Here is a 22,486-nt window from a genome sequence, read left to right as displayed (position 1 = left end):
GGCCCCGGCGCGGGCCCTGTGCCGCGCCCCGCCGCTCCAGCCCCCGCCGCGGAGGCGGGTTGTGAGCCTGGCCGTGTCCCCCACCGCCGGCCTGGCGGACGAGCGGGTGGAGACGCGGGTGGCGGGGCTGGGCCCGGGGCAGCCGGTCACCCTGCGGGCTGTGGCGGCCGATGAGAGCGGCTGCCTCTTCCAGTCGTGCGCGCACTACCGGGCGGACGGCCGCGGAGAGCTGCACCTGGGCACCGACGCCTCGCACGGCGGGGACTACACCGGCGTGGAGCCCATGGGGCTCTTCTGGAGCCTCGCCCCCGCCGGCATGGAGAAGCCCTACCAGCGGCTCCTGCCCCGCAGCACCGGCACCCCGATGAAGGTGGAGATGTTGGTCCACCAAGGCCACAGCCATCCCGGCGCTATTCCCGGGCCGGTGGTGGCCAAGGCCGAGGTGGAGAGGTGGTTCACGGCCCCCGGCGTGCGGAGGATCCGGCTGAAGGAGGGAGGCGTAAGGGGTTCCCTCTTCCTGCCGCCGGGTGAGTGCCCCGGCCGGAGACCAGTGCCCTGGGGCCGGCGGGAGCCCCAGGCTTCTCCTTCCAGGGCAAGGAAAGTCTCTTTTAAAAGAAAAGCTTAACAAGGACATCACTTGCGAAATCTGTATTCCGTAATAGATCTGAACGCCGCCCTGCAGACAGGTGGCAGGTGGTTTTTTTCCCCTTGAAATCTTACGGAGATGCTCCCAAAGGCTTGTCGAGACATGGCCCTGCTTGTGCGTGGGGACACAGCCTGTCCTCATCACAGCCTGGTGTTCATCATGACCTGGTCCTCGTTGGTGGCAGCGGGCAGGGCAGGTGGCTCTTTTGAGACAGGCAGAAGCCAAGTGAGAATAGGGATGCAGGAGATCACCGTGTCGCTGCTTTCAGTTTATGTTTCTTCAGTAGGTTTGATGTTTCTCTGGACTATCAGCACCTGTAACATTCAGAAAATCTGATAACACCTCGTTGTGGGAGCCGGTGCTAAATCTCCCAGGGATTTTGCCCTCAGTTGGATTGAATCAAAAAGGTGTTTTTCTTCCCTGTGAAACAAAGCGGAGCAGTGGAAGAGATTCTAGAAAAATATAGCTATTCCACCTCTGTTACACAAGAGCCAAAGCTAAGTTAATAATTGAGTTACTTTGGTTGTTCTGTGGTATAAAGGCGAAATAGATTTCTGAGCAAGTTCTACCTGTTCTGCTGGTGAGATAGTTGTGCTTTATGAGGTGTGTGATTCTGGTGGACTGCTGGTGCTGTTGGAAAATGAAACCTTTCACTGATGATGGTGTTTGTACACTTGAGCCTTGATTTAAACTTCTCGTATGTCCCCAGGTGTTGTGCTACTACAACCGCCCTCCATATTACCTCTAATTTATAATTACTTGATTCAGCAAATCCTGTAATTACCATTACATTTATTAGGGATTTAAGTATTTTCAGTGAATGATTTCCAAACCAATACTCTTTTTATCCGTTTAGATAGAAATCCAAAGTCCACTGAAGAAAAAAACAACAGAGATTGAACTTTGAATTTTAGATCAAATGTTCAGTCAGCATTCTGGATTTTCCATCACTGGGACATGGTTGTTTTGATATATCCTGCCCTAGAGGATGAGCTGGATTTCTGCTGAGCTAAGTGGGAATCCAGAGATCCACGAGATGGAACTGCATTTTTCCATTTAGAAAGTCTCACACTGTAATAGTGTGGAAAAGTTTGGAATCACTGCTTAAGTGATGCTGGCATCCTTCTTGATGGAAGATCCAGTTACAGCATTACTATTCGTACCTTTCTTTGCTCCAGGGATGGAAAGTCTTAGTATTATTAAGATAGGAATCTTAAAAGTGAATTGTTCTTAGTAAAAGTGAGATGACATCGGTGGGCTTACACTGTAATTTTAGTATTGAAAAAGATTTCACAATTCAGGCATAGGAGTTGCAGGTATGGTGGAGGGTGGTATGCAGGGGTGGTTTGCTTTTAAGCAATACTAAAGTTGTCTAACCCACTTTATCCTGCTTTTTAGTGAGCTATGCAAAATTGTATACTTGGGCATGTGTAGGTACTGAGGAAGGCAGTCCAGGATCCTTGTGTAAGTTAAAGGTTGTCTTCATGAGAGAGAAATCATTCATGCTTGACTCTGTTCTGATCACATGTTCTTGCTAGAAAGCTTTCCAGGTAAGGGTGACAGATGAATGAATACTTCTTTTTTTTTTTTTTTTTTTTTTTTTTCAGCCATCTAGGGTGACTGTTGTTAGCTAAAGGATACTGTTGATCATGGCATTATGATAAATTTATGCAGACATATTGTCTCTACAGCAGAATATCGAACTTCTGTAAAAAATTTCAGAACTGAAAGAAAAAAAAAAACCCAAAAGCATGTTTCAGTCCTTTTCTGACTTCCTAATGCTTTAAGTTAGGAGGTTTCCACCATCTAACATGTCTTGTCCAAAACTTCATATTCTCAAGCACCTTGAAATGGCAGAGATCTTTTTTGTTGTTGTTTTTTTTTTTTTTTTAATTGCATATAGGTAATGTCAGAGAGTGAACCCAATCTTGCACAAGCAGGTACTTTTTCTGAGATAGTTATAGTGAGCTGGAGCCAAGTACATCAGTGGTGACATCTGCTGGCCAGGAAAAAGAAGAGTAAAAAAAAGAAATTGCCAGCCTGGGCTCTTTAGTCCCCAGTCCTCTTTAGTCCCCTGAGCCTTTTAACTCAAGATCTGCTGGCATGGCACACAGCGATATCGCAACACGACCTTGGCTGCAAAAGCATGCTCATATAAAATTGTGATTCTCATTATTTTTGCAGTTTTGTGGGATTAATTGTACACCTGTAGAGGCATGTTTATCTGTATATCAGTCACCGCACCCGTAAAGCTCTCAATTTTACCCTGTTTCTTCACATCTGCAGTGGCAGTTCTGCTGCCAAGTGTCACAGCGGTGATGCTGAGACAGAGCTAGAAAGTCCAGTTAATGTCATGTGGCAACGGGTGTTTCTTTGCTCTGCTTTGCTCAATGCACCTTATTCCAGAGTTTGCGAAAGTTTTGTAGAATTGACTTTCAGTGCTCTTGCCTCATTAGTAATGAGCTTGCACTTTGCTAAATAAGGTATGGCTTCTTTGTGTGAAAAGAGCTGATTTAGAGTATGATTGTCCTGAGAGTGGGAGGTTAAGACCATTGGAAAAAAAAAACACATTTAGAACAGTTTCTTTTTAAAAATCAAGTTTAACTGTTCACATATTTTTACAGGAAGGTAAGGACCTATTCCTAGGTTCTCTAATCTCTGCTGTGCAAATGGAAAAAAAATTAAGAGTATTAATAGAAAATGTCTCAAGCCTTCTGCATTTTGATATTCAGTCTTCACCAGACAGTTTTTAGTGTCCTGTTTGATAACTTCTCCTCCGTACCTCTTCTTTTTAATATAGGGGATGGCCCGTTTCCAGGAGTGATTGACATGTATGGTGATGAAGGAGGTTTGATTGAATTTAGATCCAGCCTCCTGGCTACCCGTGGTTTTGCTGCCCTTTCTCTGCCATATTTTGACTTTGAAGATCTGCCTAAGGTCATGAAAGAATTCAAACTCGAGTACTTTGAGGAGGCAGCTAGATTCCTGCAGCGTCACCCGAAGGTGAGTGTAATGAGACATCTCTCAGGACAAGGGAGGATTCAGCAGCCATGCCCAAGTGGTGGCGGGGGTTTTTTTTTTTTTCTCCAGCACAAACTGTTAAATAAATTCATGCTGGAAACTAGAACGTTTCTGATCATTAGAAGAGTGAAGGGGTGGAATATCCTCCAAATGGGAGCAGTGGTGATAAAGATGAGATTTTCTAAAATGAAAGCAGAGGATGATACAAAACTGATCAACAGTCAGCAAAGGAATGGATTTGATGACTTGGGATATTGCTTTCAGTTTTACTTTCCAGGCTAGAAAAGGACAAGACTAAATACTACTTACTTAATCCTTCAGGTGTCATTTGTGAGCTTACTTTATTTGCCTGAGACACATAGAGCAATAGACTATGCTTGAATTTTCTGCTACCTATTTTGGGAAAAAGAGAAAATATTTGCATCAAAATATGCAGTAGGGACTAGGTGGGGTCCAAATGATGGTAATTTTTGTGCCTGTCTGTGTAATTTTGTGGGCTTTCACAGCTCTTTTTGGCTCTGAAAAATGAGACACTAAACAGAGGGAGGAGCCAGGGTCCAGGCTGCAGCTTTCCAACAGGTCACATCAATAATTAACCTTTTCTTTTCCTTGGATTGTTTGTGGTTTTTTTTTAATAACACAACAAAGGCATTTAATGGATAATCCCATTATAATGTATACTTTCTTAATGCCTTTCTTCCTGTCTTCCCCACCCCTATCTTATCTGAAGGTGAAGGGACCAGGAGTTGGAGTGATCGGGACTGGGAAAGGGGCAGAATTAGCACTTTCCATGATCACCTTCCTGCCAGAAGTAGTGGCTGCTGTCTGTATCTCTGGCTGTAGTTCCAACACAGTTGCAGACCTCCATTATGGTGAGATGACTCTGCCCGCGTTGCGTTTTGATATGAATAAGGTCAGTGTTTCTGAAGCTGGTGTATTTGACACTTTTGAAGCTCTGGATGACCCAACAAATCCTGCTAATTCTCCTTGTGTGATCCCCATTGAAAAAGCAAAAGGTCACTTTCTCTTAGTGGTAGGGGAAGGCGATCGTGTGTGGAAGAGCTCCTTATATGCTCAGCTGGCAATCGGGCGTCTACGCCAGCATGGAAAAGAAAACTTTGAACTTTTGAGTTATCCAGGAGCAGGTCACCGAATCGATCCTCCTTCTACTCCCTTTTGTCAGGTAGCTCTGGATCGTGTTCTGGGGGTGCCTGTTCTGGGGGGTGGAGAGAGCAAAGCACATGCCCACGCACAGGAACACTCCTGGGGAAAGATTCAGGAGTTTCTGCACTTGCACTTGGGATGAACACTTAAGCACCTGCAAGCTGTTGCAGAACTGCAGAGGACTGAGCTTGAGCCACCAAAATGACTGGTGAATTGGAGGGACTGACTGAGAAAAGCTTTGAAATATGAAATAACCAAATGACTACTCAGCTACAAGTATAAATCCAAAAAGAAAGGGATGTATTTAGACCAGTCTAACTTGTTTTAACTAGGTACACAGAGGAGAAGTGGAACAATGACAAGTGGGCTGCATTGCAGCATGAATTTGACAGCCTGAATTGGTCATGGTATCAAGAAACAAGTATCTGAAGAGAGTAGTAGGTACTTTCTTGCTTGCAGTATTTATGACTGAGAGAATTTACCAGCCAGCCTGCACCCTCAGCAATGACAGACTAGATTGCAACTGGGGAGTGATGGCAACCCACGGATGATACACTTTGATAACAAAATGATGAATGATTCTGGCTTTGAGTCTGAAGTTACCTTAGCCCAGAATGCTCAGATTTACAGCCGTACACAGTTTGGAAATGTTTTCTATTTACCTGAAGCTGGGGATACCTATATGTAATGAGTCTTGTATACCATGACCTTAGGTAGTGGTCTTCTGGTGACAGTCTGTTTCTTTCCAACAAAAACTACCTGTAGAGTGGGAAAACAAAGAGTACTTTTCCTGACATCCCAGGAGAATGGCAGTACTAGCACTATCTTGTGTTAGGGATGTAACCATCTCTTCCTATCATGTCTTGGATTGGCTTTTGACACTCGGTATTAAAATTCTGTTGGATAGGTTAAAGGATGGTTAAATGCAGTTGTGCTATGTGTAACTCCTTTGTTGCTTATTTTAAATTAATAACACCTGCTTTTAAGTTAGGGATTAATTACTCATGGAACTCTAGTAATGATGCCAACAGATGCTGAACAGCTGTTCTTGGGGAGGAAGCAAAGTTAAGAGACAGAAAATGTAGCAGGAGATTGACTGTAAAAAGCTGTCACCTTATGGCTATGATTATCTTAGAATCACAACTACTTAAACAAACCAACAGCTTTCCTCCACCCCTCCTTAAAAAAAAAAAACCAACCCAAACTCAAATCCGTGATATCATTTCTATGACTGCCTGAGATTGGGTGGGTTTTTTTCATCCTAACTAATTTTTGGCAAGTGCCTCGTTTTTCCCCACCTTTCAGGTAGAAAGAAACAACTTCTTCCCAAATGAGCTGATCTCTCAAGAGGGTCTTGCTGGAGTGGTGCCAGCGCTGAAGGCCTGTTGAACAAGGGCCTCTGTCAATACAATTTCTCCTTCCACGAGGTCATTTTGTCAGACCAGTTTGAGAGCTGCCCAGGAGGATACAAAGCCTTCATTCATGGTACTGAATTTTGCCTTGCTCTCAGGGATCTTTTCTCTCCAGTTAACTGTCATTATGCTGCTGCTCAGGTCTCGTGAGTTTTCTGCAACTCTTATTACTCCTTATCATTTGATTGAAGTCATGTATTCTCCACGCGCCATCACTGCCAATCGAACCATTTATCCGTCCACTCCCTACAAGAGAAGCTCCATCCTGCTCACTCCGCACAAAACCTCTTCCCGCCTCGTCTCTCTGCGCTCTCTCCCTGCCTGAAGAGCCCTTTGCACAGTCGTACCTGACTTGAACCTCCATAAAACCACCAGCCGCAGAAGTCCAGGACCACGGCCTGCTGCGACGCGCGTGTTGGTGTCACCCATGCTTGGTATCCTGCCTTTTTTTTCCCCAAAACTCACTCCAAGTGGCAACCCCAGAGGAAAGGGTTGTCTGAAGGTTTCCTTTTGTCTGAAGGTTTCCCTGCCTCGTGTGCATCTTCAGCAGTGGGAGCTGTGTCTGTTACCACCCGTGTCCCCACACCACCTTCCTACCTCAGTGTAGCCACTGCCACACGAGATGGCAGGCGGGATGTTGGGGGAGTAAATGTTAAGTTGTAAATAAACCAAAGCCCAGGTACCTTAAAAGTCCTCAGACTACATTTCTAAAGCACAAGCCTTTGAGGTCATGCGGTGTGAGATGCCGTTGGATACATGCAATTTGAAAGGGTAAAATGCTTCCTGTGTTAAAAAGCGAGGCTGTGTAAGAAAATGAGGTGATGTTTTTGTTTCTGAATGGTTTGTTTGCTTGGAAAACCGAATGTTTTTGTTGTTTTTTTTTTAAACAAAGAAGAGAGGAAAAATAAGAGGGATGTAATTTTACTATGAAGGTCCTTGTGAGGATAGGCCTGGAAAAAATTAACGGCTAAACGATCTGTTGAAAACCAGCCCATTTTGCACTAGGGTTTGTGTACTCACGGTGCCGCTCGGGGACGCGCCGCGGGCAATGTAGCAGTGTCCTGGAGCACACATTAAACCCGGTCTCTGGTGACGGCCTCGCCTCAAGCTGTGTCATTTACCTCAGAGCCCCAGCGGCCGCTGTCACACGCTGTTGCTGGGTTGCCCAAAGCTGGGGGGAGGTTCTGAGGTGCCCCGGGGTGGCCGAGCAGGCCTGTGGCCCGGGCCTGGCGGTGGGACGCCGTCTGTTATTTGCCAGCGGTTGTATTTGCTAACGGTTTTCCCAGCCCGGTTCCACTGACGGGCTCACCGTGACGGGGGGGAGGCCCCCCGCCAGGGGGCGCCCACCGGGAAGGGCCGCTCCGCCTCCTCCCGCCCCCGACGCCACTTCCGGGATGGGGCCGTCCCTGCGGCAGCGCCGCTCTAGGGTCGCCAGGTGCGGCCGCCGCGCTCGCGCCCCACCCGCCTCACGTGTCGGCGGCGCTGCGCGTGCGCGGGAGGCGGGCGCGCCCTAGCAACCGGAGCGTTAACGGTAGCAACGGCCATGGTGGGTCCCCTCAGCGCCGCCGCGGGCACCCAGCGGGGCGGGCGGCCGAGCGGCTGCTGGGGGGGGCTTGGGGAGAGGCTGAGCTGGGGCGTCCCCGCCACTTGGGGGGGGCGACGGGGGGGGACACGACGAGCGGGGCCTGCTCGGGGCTGGGGGAGCGGCGTCTCCTCAGGGCTGCCCCCGAGCAGTCCCCGGTGCTGCGTGAGCGGCAGCAGCGCGGAACAGAGCCCTTGGCGGCCCGGGGCTCCTCCGAGCCGGTCTCCGGTGCTGGGCAGCCCGGGCACGGCATCAGCTGGGCAGGAGGCTGCTCGGTGCCCGGGGCCTGGGCTACGGCGGGGAGTTGGGGCCTGTCACTGTGCCTTGGGGAGGGGGGGTCAGAGAGGGATGCCCAAACTAGAGTCCTGTTTTTGTAGGTCAGTTTTTGTGAAAGATCGGTCTCTGGAAGCTTTTTAATCTGAAAGGCATCTTGGAAAATGTATAACGCTTAGGATATATCACAATTTCTCTATAGACTGCTGTTTGGGATATTGTCACTGGGTTTTGATAAGACTCTGGTGTAAGGCAGGAGATCTGGAGCCAGGGACAACACAAAGTTGGTCAGCGGGTCAGTCCTTAAAAAGCCATGTGAGGCAGCTCTCTGATTTTTCCTGACTGAATAATACGTGTTCTCACACTGCATGATGTGACTCGACATAAAACAGTTGGAGAAGAAACAATATAAGCAATGGCTGTCACTCTTGATTTTTGGCAAGATGTACCTTATTTTCCTCAATGAGTCTGAAGAGGCTGCATCATTCTGTCAACTCACAGCCTTGCTTTCAGGCAGGAAGTTGCTAATGCACAACAATAGAAAGTGCGGGGGTTTTAAGAGCATTAGACCACATTTTTCAGCGCAGTAACTTCTTATGTCTTTGAATTGAATTGAATTGAATTTCACCACCAAAGCTCACAAGCAGTGTCCCAGGGCAGAGAGTAAGATCAGGAAGATAATGACCTTACGTGAAGCCAAATAATTGCTTCCGAAAATGCTACCAAGTCCCCCAGAAAATAAAATTACAAGACACTGAGGGGATCCAGCATCTTCAGCTCAGCTGGAAGAAGATAATACAGGAAAGTGGTAGAAGGGGGTAGACAAGCGGATAGGGAGAGAGATGGGAGAGGAGATAGGTGTGCAGTGAACAAGTCAACTAGAAATTTGCAATAAATATTCTTTAAATTTCTTTCATTTTTAGGCAAAAGCAACAACTATCAAGGACGCTCTGGCCAAATGGGTAAGTATAACAGTATTTAGCTGCTTTGCAGTGCTTTGTGGCATGGGTTTTGACTATATTCAGCTAAATTTATTTTTTAAACTTATTGTAAGAAATATGTTTGCTTGAAACATCTGCTATAATAAGTTCCACAAAGTAAAAATTTTACTATTACTATTGATGTATAATATGTTGGCCTTTCTGTTTGTTCTTGTTAAATTGATAAAGCTGGTAAAGATGAGTCTGTTTTCTCTCCTGCCTTGTTCTGCTGAATGCGTATTGATATAAGGCCTGAGACTACAGAGAGATTTAAAGTTGGGAATGTCTTCTGTTTTAATTATGCTCTGTTGATTTTACCTGAGTGTAGCCCTTCTGCAAGTATGAAATTCTCACTGTACTGAAGTCAGTGAAGCTTCTACTATGGTCTTTTAACATACTGTCCCTCATATCACACAGAGCTTAACCCCAAATGAGTTTATTGCTTGGTTTTCTTCTTAAAACATTGTGTAAATGCAGACACTCATTTGGAGTAGTGACTGACCTGGTCTTGGAGCCTTCTAGAAAGCTGTTTGTTGGCCAGAATGTGCATGTAATTTCAAATGATGATACAGGATGCTCTGGGGTCGAGTGCACAGTCCAGTAAAACCAGTGAGACTCTTTCCCCAGGCTGAGTGAATCTTGGATCAGGGCACAGATGTGCTGTTTGGTATCCGTGCACTCTGCCGCTAATTCTGGCCAGCTGCTAGAACAAGCAAGGCTTATCAGCCGGTGTAGAAGATCTGGATGTGAGGCAGTGTGGGCAGGGACAGTTGAAAGCCAGAAGATCTGTACCATCCACTCCAGGTACTGGTCTGTAATTGAAGACTACATCCTTTTTGAATTTATCATTGCTTAGTACCTTCAGTATTTCATTCTTTTCCGGTTATATTGGTATCCCACAAACTTTATTCCTTCTAGTAAGAACTAGAATGCAACAACTTGCAGACATTAGCACTAGTAGAGGTGCAAACTGAGTATTAAAAAGTTTTCCTCCCTCGCTCTTTCTGCCCTCCAAAACCTCAACTCCATGTTTCCTATTAAAGGTTTATTTTCCTTTTGCTCCTCTGTCACATGTCTCTTAGAGATAATTGACCTGTGCCAGTGACTTTCCATTAACGTTAGGCATGAAGTGCTGAATTTGCTTTTCTGATCATGTTATTGGGGGTGGGTTTAAATCTTCCTTGTACTAGTCCTAATCTGGGTCCATGTGACTTATAAAATTGGTGGTGTGTTGCATTCCGGATGTTTTTCTTCCCTTTGGCATAAGGGTTTACCTATGCCCTACAGTCAGGGTGACATTAGTTAAATCCAAGGACCTTTAAACTAGCAAATATATAACCTGTTGTTAAAAAAGTGTCTGTTTTACCTGTGGTTTCTCTGTGGCTTTTTGTGGTCGTTCTTCCAGAAGTGCGTGCCAATCAGGATGAATTTTCTTCGTGAAGGTGCTCACTGCCTGCCACAGTCTGTAGCTCTCTCCCTGTCACATTTTCAAGAAAAAATGTATTTTTTCCGAGAATTCTGACCAATCATTATGAACTGAATATAAATGCAAATAGATACAGTGTTGTTCTTAGAAAAGAAAACATAAGATTCACATTTATATAGTGACTTAGGTTGAACGCGTTCACCATATTCTAGCAAAACATCTGACATGCTTACTTGCTACATCGCTAATTATGAGTAAAATATTATCACACTGAATTCGGACAGAATATAAGTAAAAGCACAAGGTAATGTGCTATTTTTTTATTAAATTAAGTTGCCTGAAGTATTTTGGGTACGTAAGAGAGAAAATAACATTTTCAAAACCTGATCTTGTGCCGTGGGATTCTTAAAGGCTGCTGGGATGCAGTTCATTTCATTACAAAGTAGCCATATAAACCAGGCCAGACCTCAGCTATCTCACTTTTCAGTAGCTGCATAGAAATGGGGGAGAAAACAAGAGCCCTTGTTCTGAACGCGCAGAGGAGGTTTCTCCTTTGTTAATGGACCTCCAGTTCTCCCACTGAACACTGAGTGAATTCACAAAAACGCTTCCTTTGTGCTGCCAGGGAGGCAGCTGTCAAAACTGGTGGTACTACCTAAACACATACTTGTTCCAAGTGTTTAGTCAATAAATACCATTGCCTCAGAATTTTAAAAGATTTAATAGACTATATTTTTTTAATAAACTCAAATGCTTAACTTATGGCAATTTTTCTAACAGTCTGAACTTTATAGTATTTAATCTAGAAAATTATCAACCTAGGTTGTAAATAGGAAATTTGTCTTTTACTGTACTCTCTAAAGTGTGAAATCCTCCTCCACTGTTTTTTAATGGCCAATTAGAACGTATTTAATTTTTTTAGATTCTTAACTCTGTGAATCTATTGAGGTTCTCCCCCAAAACGCATTCTGCTGTGTTCAGTTTGTGTTGTGAGTTCAGTGTGAGTTCTGAGTTTTCAGGGTGAAGTGGGAAGGAGATTTTTCTGTCAGAGCTTTTAAGAATTGGCTTCTGCTACAGACTGGCCCTAGTTGGGGCTCCTGTATGTCAGTGTCCATGGAAGTACCTTTATTCAGAATTTTAAAACTCATCTATTCTCCATTTCTTTATGGCAGAGGACCCCTTAATTAAATTCCTCAAAAGTAACACAACTTTTTTTAAAAAAGCATACGTAATGTATAAGTTCTTTTGATATCTTGAAAATAAGCTAGTCTTCCCTTTTTGTGCTACACCAACAGGAGTCTTGATAAACAGTGTTCAAAATGCTTTAACTTTTCAGTAACATCTTCTAGTAATATATTGAAATTACTTCTATAGTAATTCTCAGTAATTGCGTGTAGCAGTGAGCCTCTTCTTCACCTTCTTTTTTCTTTAGGAAGAAAAAAATGGCCAGAAGGCTTCAGAGGCAAAGGAGGTGAAACTGTATGGTCAGATTCCTCCTGTCGAAACGATGGATGAATCTCTCTCCACGCTTGTTAACTGCGAGTAAGTTCAGTTAAAAACAAGTTGGAAACCAAATATTCTCTTCTCTTTTTATTAATTTTCAGTTTTTCTGCTGTCCACTGTGCAAATATGCATTTACTATGTTTAAGTGTGGCCTTCAAAGCAGCAGCTTTCTCTTCTTTTTTCTGAGCTGAGCTTCTCTTTCCATACACAGTTCCTCTTCCTCTGTTTAATTCAAAGATCCCTGTCACTTAACTGAGAAGGTGTTAGGGTAGATTCTGTATTGATATTTGTCCCCAGAAAAATTAGATACTGTTTATCAGTATATAATTACAGGTCCGTTTAGGAGTCTGTCAGCTAACTGGCACATTTATGATCCATTCCAAAATTTATGCAAAAAAAAGAAAAAAAAGAAGGCTTAAGCAGGACTTCCAGAAAGAGATTAGTGCCATTTCAGAAGTAAACCTTGATGCATTTGATAAGGCTAGGCATGAAAAGATAATCTGGTGTGGCATGTCAGTAACTTACGGTACTTTCCCAGAAGCTAAATAAAGTTGCAGAAGTCTTGATGGTTTGAGGATATTTTGAGTCTGTTGTTCATTAGATAATGAGAGAAGACTAGACAATTGTTTCCAATGCAACGGTGTTTGGGCATAGAACTCTTCTGATATAGTGATCCCTTGTACACTGTGAATTGATTATTCTTCCTTTTAAAGGAAACTATCGCTGTCTACAAACCGCATTGAAAGAATCGCCAACTTGAACAGCCTAAGTAAGTGACAAGCCAGTGATCCATTATGTTTGTTTTCTAGTTGCCTGGATGGGACATACACCATAATTTCTTATATGTCTCCAGCTTTATACCTATTCTTACCCTTTTTAATTTCTTCCTCTTAGAAAATGACAAGGGACATTTAAATTCACAGTCTTACTGGAGAATGCATGTTTGGCAATAATGGTGTATTAAAGCACATAATTCCTTGTAAGGCAGTTGTCTCACTGTGCAAGTTTTAATAAAAAATCCATTAAGAAAGCACCTTTGTAACTTCCAGTGGGCCCGAGTTCTGATGTTCCAAACCTAATCCGTTCTAGAGTGATTTAATGACCGATTTCCATGCTCATGATGGAGACAGCCTGCAGTTCAACAACCTGTACTTGTGGTATCAGTTGGAGTGAGGTAGATTTGGATGGAAAAATGCCATTCTACTTTGCAGAGGACTGGATATACTTGGTTTGATTTTGTTCATACTTGAAAGGGGCCTGCCATCTCTCTAGAAGTGGAACTGAACTTTGATTTTATGGGCAGGTGTCTATGACACCTTGAAACTCATTGGCTTACTGATTTTTGGACAAAAGTTTTAGTGGTCTGTCCTTCAGACTTTGACGCTGTGGCATGAGACTTGCAAAGAGCTGCAGGTTTTGGGCTGGAGCTTCCAGGCTTTTCTGTCCCGATCAAATTGCCAGGTGGACAGACAAGGAACCTGGAATCCCATCCTCTCCAACTGCATGCCAGAGGGGCTGTCAATGAGCTTGATGAACTCACTTGTTTTCATAATATTCTCAGACTTCAACAAATTTGAAATACTAATCAGGGAAAAAATATTCCAGTATTCTTTCCAAATAACTGTAGTGTAATATTTCAATTAGAGTAACTCTATCATGAGCAAAAATAATTAGGCAGTTATAAATATAAGTGAAACCAATGAAATTTTGTAGTGGGATAAAACATTAAAGCCTTTAAAGCACCTTAAATATTTATATTAATAAAACATAGAATGAAAACATCCAGTCTGTACTAAATATTTCATCCTGAAATGATCCAGACAAACTGGAACTACATGGTCTGTCTCTTCAAGGTACAGAATATGAGGAACTCACCATCTCTTATTGGCCTCTGTGAAAGGGAGAGAAAGCAGTGCTTATAGCTATGAAAAACAGCCAGTAATTATTACGTATTTGCTTTTGCTTGTTACAGAGAGGAAGCTGAGAAATCTTTTTAAGCATCTACACTCTTTTCAGATGGAAAAGATTACTGTTAATGTATGTACCTGATACTGTAGTTATGTCAAGTAGATAATTCTGTGTAAAGGATCACACCCTATATCTGTACATGTCAGAAAGATGTTTTAGATGACAGAAACAAGTGTTAGTTTTGTGTTTTAGAGATTGTAAATGTTCTATGAGGGAGGTCTTTCTTCCTTTAATATATAGAATTTCTCAGAACCAGAGTCATAAAAAACAGTAACAGAGTTAGAAACAATTTTTGGTTTAGAATATTTGCCAGGTGTGGTTTTATCAGGTGTGGTTTCATCCCTGCATTTCTTGAGACAGAACACAGGACTGTATTCTAGATCAGCCTTGAATCTTCATCCACAGCAATCAGCTGCTACACATGCTCTCTGTGGAGTATCTGTTGATACTTGGCTGGAACTTTCATTGGTCTTGCCTTTTCTTATTGTACTATGTGTTTTTTTAATCATTATGCATACAAGAGCAAAACAAGATCATTTCATATATAATATTTCATCCTTAATGCAGTTAAGAAGAAGTGTTAAAACATTCATGAAAGGTATGGATGCAAAGTTAACCCAGCTAAATGCTGGAACTCAGTTTGCTTATTTACACCTGCAAGAATGTTTGTGTGAAAAATTAAAATGAGTTACACAAAAAGACTGCTATTTTTTGATAGCTTTGAGTTACACTGGTATCACACTAAACCCCAGCAAGAACAGCTCACTTGGAAAGGAGGTTTGTCTGGGTGCTAGATGGAGTTGAAATGTCTCTCATCAGACTTCGGTAAGGCAGCTTTAAATGCTGTCTCTATTATAGAAATCAAATCTGCTGCCTTAAGATAAGATTGGAAGAACTTTTGCCTGGAGAAGAAGGGGTATGAACTATGTAAGATCAAAACTAGCAAGTTAGCAGTTAGAGTTCAGGTGCAAGGTGAATTATTCAGTATTTATCTAGACTGAATTTGAACCAGGTAACCTACACGAGTAGCTCTGTATTCACGAGCGTGTTTCCGAGCTGCCCACTGCATCCATTCCTCACTATCTGTATAGGTCAAGAGGTTTTATTTCTGTTACTTCATTCTTTCTTAAAACAGCCTTTTCAGAGTGCAGTTTGCTTGTAAGTGGACTTAGAGCATCTTCTTATACTTAGGAAAAAACACCACTTATTAACAATAAACTTTCTTTTATTTATTACAGAAAATTTGAAGATTCTGTCTTTGGGAAGAAATAACATAAAGAACTTGAATGGATTGGTATGCGCTTCTCAGTGTCCATTCTTTGCTAACAAATGGAGCGCTGTCTAGAACGTGGGATAATTCCCCTGTGTTCATAAGAGTCTTTGCTGAATTTACATTGTTGCCCTAACCATTTATTTTGTCCTTTCACTGTGATCTGTTCATAATGCTTCTACATTTTCAGATAGTCTTTCTCTTTTTTTTTTTTTTGTTCAAAAACTTTTCATGCTCGGAGATTCTTCAAGGCTAATTTACTACATAAAAGGATTTTAGAAAGAGGGATTTTGTTGTCTTTGACAAGATGAGCATAGCTTTTATTTGAAAACGGCTGTCTGTCTGTAATTCCACTGCTTTACATGAAAATAATTCCTACAGACTTTTTGCAGGAGGAATTTTTTACCTGAAGATACTTAAGCTTTGCTTCTTTACTACATATATTGGCACTCCTACGAACCCACACTTCATGAGACTTTGTCCTTTTTATGTTAACTGGCACCTGCAGCAATATGGCTTTAGAGGAGAAGATGGTGGCAGGACCAGGTAGAGGAAAAGTTGTTGAGGAAAAAAATCCAATCAATTTTGTTGCATTTAAATTAAGGGCAGAAGAACTTTTTTCAACCAACCTTTTTTTAATGAGTATAGAATGAGTATCGAATTTTCTTCCTGAAGAGGTACCGTATGTTTCTCCTGCAGAAGGCTTCTCTTCAAAGCTATTCCTGCCTTCAGAGATGCTGTATCTCTTAAGTGTGAAATGCAGAATCAATGTGTAACGGCTGGTTTAAAAACCTTCTCTTTTGAGAGAATTATGAAAACAACTTCTGGTCAACAGGTACAAACATATGTGCACCTGAAATGAATCATTCCCTCATATTGTAGAAGACACCCTGTAAAGTAGTTGTTGAATTGCATTCACTTCACATATACTTGCTGTGACAAGCAGCCAAATCTGTCTCCTCTGCCCCTACGCCTTAAGAACAACTCCTCCAGTCAGCTATTCTTTATTTTATTCTAATACTGTGATTTCTGTCCTACTAAATATATTTCAGATCATTTGCTCTTAATTCCTGTAAGTATTTGTCATGCATAATTAAGGAACCACTTAAAAAGAAATGAGGACCAATATACCTTAGTATTTTCTCACAGGAGGTGACCTGTAGGGGGTGAAGAGAGTATCTGAAGAAAAAGGAAGATATTCTTCTGCTTACCTGAGTAGTCCTGTCGTTTTTCAGGAGGCAGTTGCAGATACTTTAGAGGAGCTGTGGATCTCATACAACTTCATTGAGAAACTGAGGGGTATCCGTGTAATGAAGAAGCTGAAGGTTCTTTATATGTCAAATAATTTGGTGAAAGACTGGGGTAAGCCACACCTCTCTGTTCTGTAACTCCTCCTGTAGTTTGGTGAATGCATGAGTTAAGTCACCAACTAAAAAATAGTTCTGTATGCTGCAGGGCTTTAAGTCTCACTGAGAAGCCTGCAGATGTGTGGAATCTCTAAATATCCCCTCATGCAAGAGAGTAAAAATAGTCAGAATATTGCATTTAACTTCTAAGTCCAAACAAGTTTGTTCTTTGAATCATCTCTCTCAGACTTCTTTTAAAATGCATACCTGTTCTTTAACCTGACACCAGTTCAAGCCCGAGCAATCCCCACCCGGTTGTACCCCATGCTGTTTATGTTTGCACTGAGGTTGAAAGGGAGGTTTGGTGCAGAGGTACTTTCCGTGTTCCACAATCTGGTTGGTGTTTTCACCTTTGTGGTTGCAGCAGAGTTTGTGAGACTGGCAGAGCTGCCATTACTAGAGGATCTGGTGTTTACAGGCAATCCACTGCAAGAGAAATACACCTCTGATCAGAGCAGTTGGTTTGAAGAAGCAACCAAACGGGTCCCCAAGTTGAGAAAGCTGGACGGTGAGTTTGGGGCATGAGGCAATCGGTGTGAGTTAACAGTTTTATATAAAGACAACCACAGGGAAATGAAACATAACCTCAGAAATTCATCTGTGTGCCCATGTAATATTCCTCCCTCCTGTCTTTGGAGTTATTCAGAAGTAGGATCTTCTGAAAGCATTTGATGGGTTTTGGAGTATTAAGTCCAAGTGGGGTTGCAGCCCACCGTTGGGCTTTACTCTAGAAGTTAACCCATCATATAGTTTTAGCAGATAACTAATGTGGAACTGAGACATGCTGGTTTGGAGGGCTCTTGTGGAGTTCACCTGTTGACTTGTATGTAACTATATAAAGTGTTCAGCATTAAGTAAGTTAGCAAGGCTTTCATCTGCCACGCTGAATTACAGTTTTCCCAGCAAATCTGATTTACAGTTTTCCATAACCGGAAAGGGTGACATGGGGAAATGGGTCTAGCCAGGGATATGTTCTGGTTTGCTTCTGGTGCGGGGGAAAGTTTTCTGAATTTCATGCAAATTTCCTAAATGCCTGAGTATCTCCCTCCTGTCACCGTACTAAGCCTCAGGTTATAAACTGTCCTCTCCTTTTTGTCACTGACACGACAATATATTAAAGTGTCTTGCTTTTAAAAGTGAGACAATTTTAAAATCTGTTTTTAAATACGTTAATTTCTGTCAAAGGAGATGCCAGCTGTTGACTGTTACCTGCTGTTTGCTAAAGCAATGAAAAGGCAGCAGGATAAATAAAGCTAATAAAGAGTCAGAGCAACAGCAGGGAAGGTAGGAATCCCAGCAATAAAGTGTACTGCTGAGCAGGATGGCCTGCTGTTGTGTGGTTGCTGTTGTAGTAGAAAACATCTTGAGAGTGAACCAAAAAATGGAATAGGGCAAGTATCTGTATGGGCAATGAGTAACCTTGTTAGTGTAAGGTTAGACCCTTAGTTTCTTAGTGTTCCTGCAGCCAGGAGCAATGGACAGCTCTGATTTTGGCAGGTACGTTTCCTATGTAATGTAGAAAGAGAGGATGATATTTAAGAATGGGAACCACAAACACCAGAACGTTGAGCCAAAAGAGAAGTCACAAATGCTGAAAGTGGCTGTAAGGTTCTTGCTGTTACGCTGGCCCAGGACAGTTACGTTATGCCTATGTCTATATCTAAGAGGACTAATAGAGGGACCTCAAAATTATTGAAATGGTTAAAGATGTGCTGGACAAAAAAAATAAGCACTGAAGGTCTCTTTCAGCAGGTAGGTGTCTCCTTTCAGCTAGTTCCTGTGCCGGGAACCCTGCTCAGCTGTTAGGTGCCTAAATTTTCTGTTTCCTGCCTGTAACAAAAGAAAGGCAGCACCCCAGCCGTGCAGTGAGCAAAGGGCTGTCACCACAAAGCCTCACCACAGTTCAGGTCTCTGCCTCAGGCTGAGCAAAGCATCAGTGTGACCCAGTTTCCATGGCCCAGGTGGCACATACACCTTCAGGCCCCTGCTGCTCTTGTATTAGTTATTTGGGCTATTTCGTGTGCTGTGAGCTAACCTGTGGTGTTGGGGCTTACTACTGTGGGGAAAACTTGTAACTTGATAAATCTTTTTTTGGGGGATACCAGCATATCAGCTTATTTTAAATTCATGAACACATCACTGCGAGGTTCACTGCACGTGAACACTGCAGGCTGCCACACTCTGAGGTGCCCTTTGCTCAGTATGGCAGCTAAAAAGCCATTTTTATGGCTTTTTAAGTACCCAAGGGGTAGGTATAGACTATGCTGCTACTGTGCAATGCAACGTTATTCCATGACATCCAAGTTAGCCCTAAGAGATGTGACCATATCACCTCCTGGATCCACATGAATGTAATTTGTATTTTGTAGTCTGGACATCCTAGTCTGGTATCACTGAGGAGGGATCGTTTCTGTCATGGTAAGGGCAGCACAAGGTGGGGGCCCAGCAAGAAAAAGGTGATGTGCCAGTTGGTTGTTAGTTGAACCAACATGGTGCATCTCCCAGTGACCAAGTTAGGCTGATCTTTGCAGGTCCTGCTTTCGTACCATTTTTATTCCCTGTTACCCAAGAAGTTGGAAGAAGCCATCCAACCAACGATCTCATCAGTTGAAGGGTTTTCTAGTTAAGAAAGTTCAGGTGTGTAGCAGTTCGTGTCAGTTAGAAGCACTGGCAGGAAATACAACTCTTCCGACAGTCCCAGTTAGCTTTCTGGTATATTAGCATTAACTATATCTTTCTCTGCATAATCTATTTGTAAATCTTTGCAGATTTTTTTTTTTCATCTCTTTTTTCCTCTTAGGTACCCCAGTTATTAGAAAAGAAGAAGATGAAGAAGGAGCAAACTGATGCCACTTTCCTGTTGGGTATTTATTTAAGTAACTCCAGATAACTCGGCATATAGAAGTTTTATATAAATGTTTGTTTTGAAGAAGATCTTTGGGCAATTTTTTTAAAAGACCAGCTTTTCTCCACAGTCTCTCACCCAAAGAGTCAGTAACCAAAATTCAGGCACACCAATTTTGTCAAGCTTATGACATCTTCTGTAGAGACCAGTGGAACTGAGTTTGTCTGCTGTTTGGCTAGCAAGAGATCTTCACTTAAACTAATTAGTAGCTATTTTTAATCTTTGATTAGTGGTGCTTGTTTTTCACTCTTGGGTTATAATAGACCCATTTTAGTTTGTTAGGTGCAGATGGCCAATGTTATCATTGGAAACACTGAGGCAAAAGAACAGTGTTGTGGTTTAGAGACACATTACAGGCTTTGTTGTGTTTAATTTTGTCATGGGAATCCTTCAATATTTTAAGTATGGGAGATTCCCTTTTCATCCTCTTAACTGTTATGCCAAACAGGCCCAGGAGCTGTGGACCCACGCACAAAAATGGTATTGGTCCAATGATTGCTTGTTACTGGCCTTAAGTTTTGACTTGGGCTTCTCCCATTGGAACTCAACTGCATTGCTTAAAAGGCCATGTATAACTTATATATTTATTTATTTTAAAGAGGCAATGAGAATTGTTTGCATGGTTTCAGTAAGACTAAAATATCTGCTAGCTTTTTTTCTTGTCTCAGTAAGAAATTATTTTAGATTTGCATATGTGATTTATTAGCCTACAGCTGGGTCCTAGTTTTGGGTCACTGCTGGACATAATCCTTCTCAATTCTGGAATTTTCCTGTAACTGAGTAGGCTGATACTAATACAGAAACAAACAGTGAACAAAAGACCTGGGTTTGAGGACAGAAAATTCTGGATTTGGAGATACTTATTCTTTATGAAAGCACAGATGTAAGCAGTGAGAGAAAGTGTGTATAGTTATGGGGAAGGTGAGATGAGATGGGAAGTGAGCACTGGCAAACAGTATTGAAGGCACACTAAATGTGCTATATTGCAGGGTAACCAGTTTTAGTAAAGCCCCCTTCTATGACAGGTGACTATTTTTAGTGAAAAGCATTAAACAGTGATGAAGACACACCTGATGGCACTGTTGGATGCCAAGAGTGGGGTTTTTTTCTTCTTCTCTTTAGAGAATAGATCAAGTCACCTGGGTAGATTTTACTCCATCTTGGTTTTGTTTTTTTATAAAAGCTTTTCTTCTGATTCATGGTACCATCTTTGTTTAAACTACAATGGAAAAAGCGTACCTGCTGGTTCCAGACCAGGCATAGATGGAGGCAGAGCACCACTCTTAATTACTTATTTTGTGACGGTGTGGCAGGAGTTGAAATCTTGGAAGTCATGGTCAGAGATAAAGAGGTAGAATTGGCACAGTTTTTTAACTTGCTTGTTAGCACATTGACCTCTCTTCAAAGAGCTGATGTATGCAGTGATTCTACTGAGAACTGCTGGAGAAAAAGTGAGAAGAGACTGAGAACCAGCAGATGACTCAGGTTGCACTAGAAGTAGACTCGTCTAGAAAAATCTTCAAGCAAGAGAGCACTTTTAACATCCTCTTTGACTATCTTTTGTATACAGTAATTTTGTAGCATGACCAAACTGTTAAATTTGCTGTGTTTAAATTATTTAGGCCTATGTTTATAATGTTATTCTGTGAAACTTGTTTAAAAATAATATAATGTTGTTTTATACAAACACCTTTGGCTGTTGTGTCATGAAAGAGTTCAGCTTGTGGAGGGTATTCAGAAATTAAACTTTGTTCTCAGACACTTCCCTAGCTGCTCAGGGAGCAATACAGTTACAGTATGTAAATGCTGGTCCTTGTTGCCTCTATATTTTAGAATACAGAGTAACTTAGACTTTAAAAATGCTGATATATTGTGATTGTTGTCATTTGATACATAAATATTTTTCAATCTTTTAAAACATTGGTTGTCAGACTTTGTTCTTAGGTTCTCACAGAAAAGTCCACTACAGCTATATGGAAAAAAAAAAATCTAAATAAGTTAAATAAATATCATTTGATACATAAATATTTTTCAATCTTTTAAAACATTGGTTGTCAGACTTTGTTCTTAGGTTCTCACAGAAAAGTCCACTACAGCTATATGGAAAAAAAACCCCAAATAAGTTAAATAAATAGCTAGTCTTTCTTTAGTACAAAATTACTAATTCACTTTCCATTTAAGTTCTGTTAACAGCAATATACCATCAGTTCCCTTAAATCACAAGAAAGGGTTAACTGATTAATAAACTTGTGTAATAACCTTTAGCCTTCAATAGACAGTGCCACTGAAATGTAATTTCAAAACCCTTATATATTTATATATAACTCATAGAAAAAAGCTTTCTACCCCACAGTGCATAGCAGTTGGTCTCAATAATGACAGGAACAGCATCCTGCAGTGATGGCTGGAATGCTATTTAAAAAACATATAGGGAATTACTTCAGAATTTCTCACACTATCACTAAGTCAAAGCTTACTAATAACTAAAATGCTTGATAAGGTCTCTTTCAGTATTTGAAATAGCTTCCAAAAGCCTGGGCTTGGGTCTGCTGATTAAAAAAAGATGAAAACCAAAACTTGTGACTGTTTTGATCATGCAGAGTTTGTTTGCATGGCTTCCCAGCTTTAGTGCAAAGTAGCCAACCTTTGGCATTTTTGCCAGTTGGCTTTGACAGGGAGACAAATACCTTATTTGAAGTCTTAAACAAACTTGTGGGCTGCTCTCTGAAGTGAAGGCATCCGTGTTTCCTCTCTCTTTTGCCCACCATTTACTTCTCCAAACACTATTGCTGATCAATGGCCACATCCTCAGCAGTAAATTAAAGCAAGGGCTTCCAGATGGAGCTGAAAAAAAGAGCATTTCAATGTCTTGGGCTGAGTCTTTCTCCTGCCAGCTTTGCTGAGAACATTGAAATTAAAACTTGTCAACA

The 22,486-nt window shown here is 42.0% G+C and overlaps 2 protein-coding genes across 4 annotated transcripts in view; both read left to right on the top strand.

Annotated features, from left to right (window-relative positions):
• The window catches only part of LOC106892742 (acyl-coenzyme A thioesterase 1-like), an 8,126-nt gene extending 790 nt beyond the window's left edge, over window positions 1-7,336 (top strand). The window contains exons 2-4 of the mRNA XM_014950160.1: window positions 5-527; window positions 3,447-3,649; window positions 4,398-7,336. Of these exons, the coding sequence (XP_014805646.1) occupies window positions 5-527; window positions 3,447-3,649; window positions 4,398-4,973 (1,302 nt within the window). The 3' untranslated portion in view covers window positions 4,974-7,336. The remainder of the gene's footprint in view (window positions 1-4; window positions 528-3,446; window positions 3,650-4,397) is intronic.
• Window positions 7,337-7,620: 284 nt separating this feature from the next.
• Window positions 7,621-21,474, top strand: DNAL1 (dynein, axonemal, light chain 1). 3 transcript variants are annotated; one of them, XM_014950292.1, is made up of 8 exons: window positions 7,621-7,789; window positions 9,022-9,060; window positions 11,937-12,046; window positions 12,721-12,776; window positions 15,214-15,269; window positions 16,481-16,607; window positions 17,070-17,159; window positions 19,452-21,474. In XM_014950292.1, the coding sequence occupies exons 1-8, from the start codon at window positions 7,787-7,789 to the stop codon at window positions 19,496-19,498; spliced, it is 528 nt and encodes a 175-aa protein (XP_014805778.1). In that variant the 5' UTR covers window positions 7,621-7,786; the 3' UTR covers window positions 19,499-21,474. The 3 variants fall into 3 exon arrangements, with proteins under 3 accessions (XP_014805778.1, XP_014805777.1, XP_014805776.1); XM_014950291.1 differs by having other exon boundaries at window positions 17,019-17,159; XM_014950290.1 differs by having other exon boundaries at window positions 7,623-7,789; window positions 17,016-17,159.
• Window positions 21,475-22,486: the final 1,012 nt, after the last annotated feature.

This window comes from Calidris pugnax, unplaced genomic scaffold (assembly GCF_001431845.1).
Source record: "Calidris pugnax isolate Ruff unplaced genomic scaffold, ASM143184v1 scaffold68, whole genome shotgun sequence".
In the NCBI taxonomy this organism is placed as follows: Eukaryota; Metazoa; Chordata; class Aves; order Charadriiformes; family Scolopacidae; genus Calidris; species Calidris pugnax.
This window is presented reverse-complemented; position numbering and strand designations above follow the sequence as displayed.

What these genes read in the sequence shown, in the direction of transcription:
- DNAL1 (XM_014950290.1), top strand. An exon ending in TAATTTGGTGAAAGACTGGG is followed by an intron (nt 16,608 to 17,015) that starts GTAAGCCACACC and finishes TTGTGGTTGCAG; the next exon opens with CAGAGTTTGTGAGACTGGCA. An exon ending in CAAGTTGAGAAAGCTGGACG is followed by an intron (nt 17,160 to 19,451) that starts GTGAGTTTGGGG and finishes TTTTCCTCTTAG; the next exon opens with GTACCCCAGTTATTAGAAAA.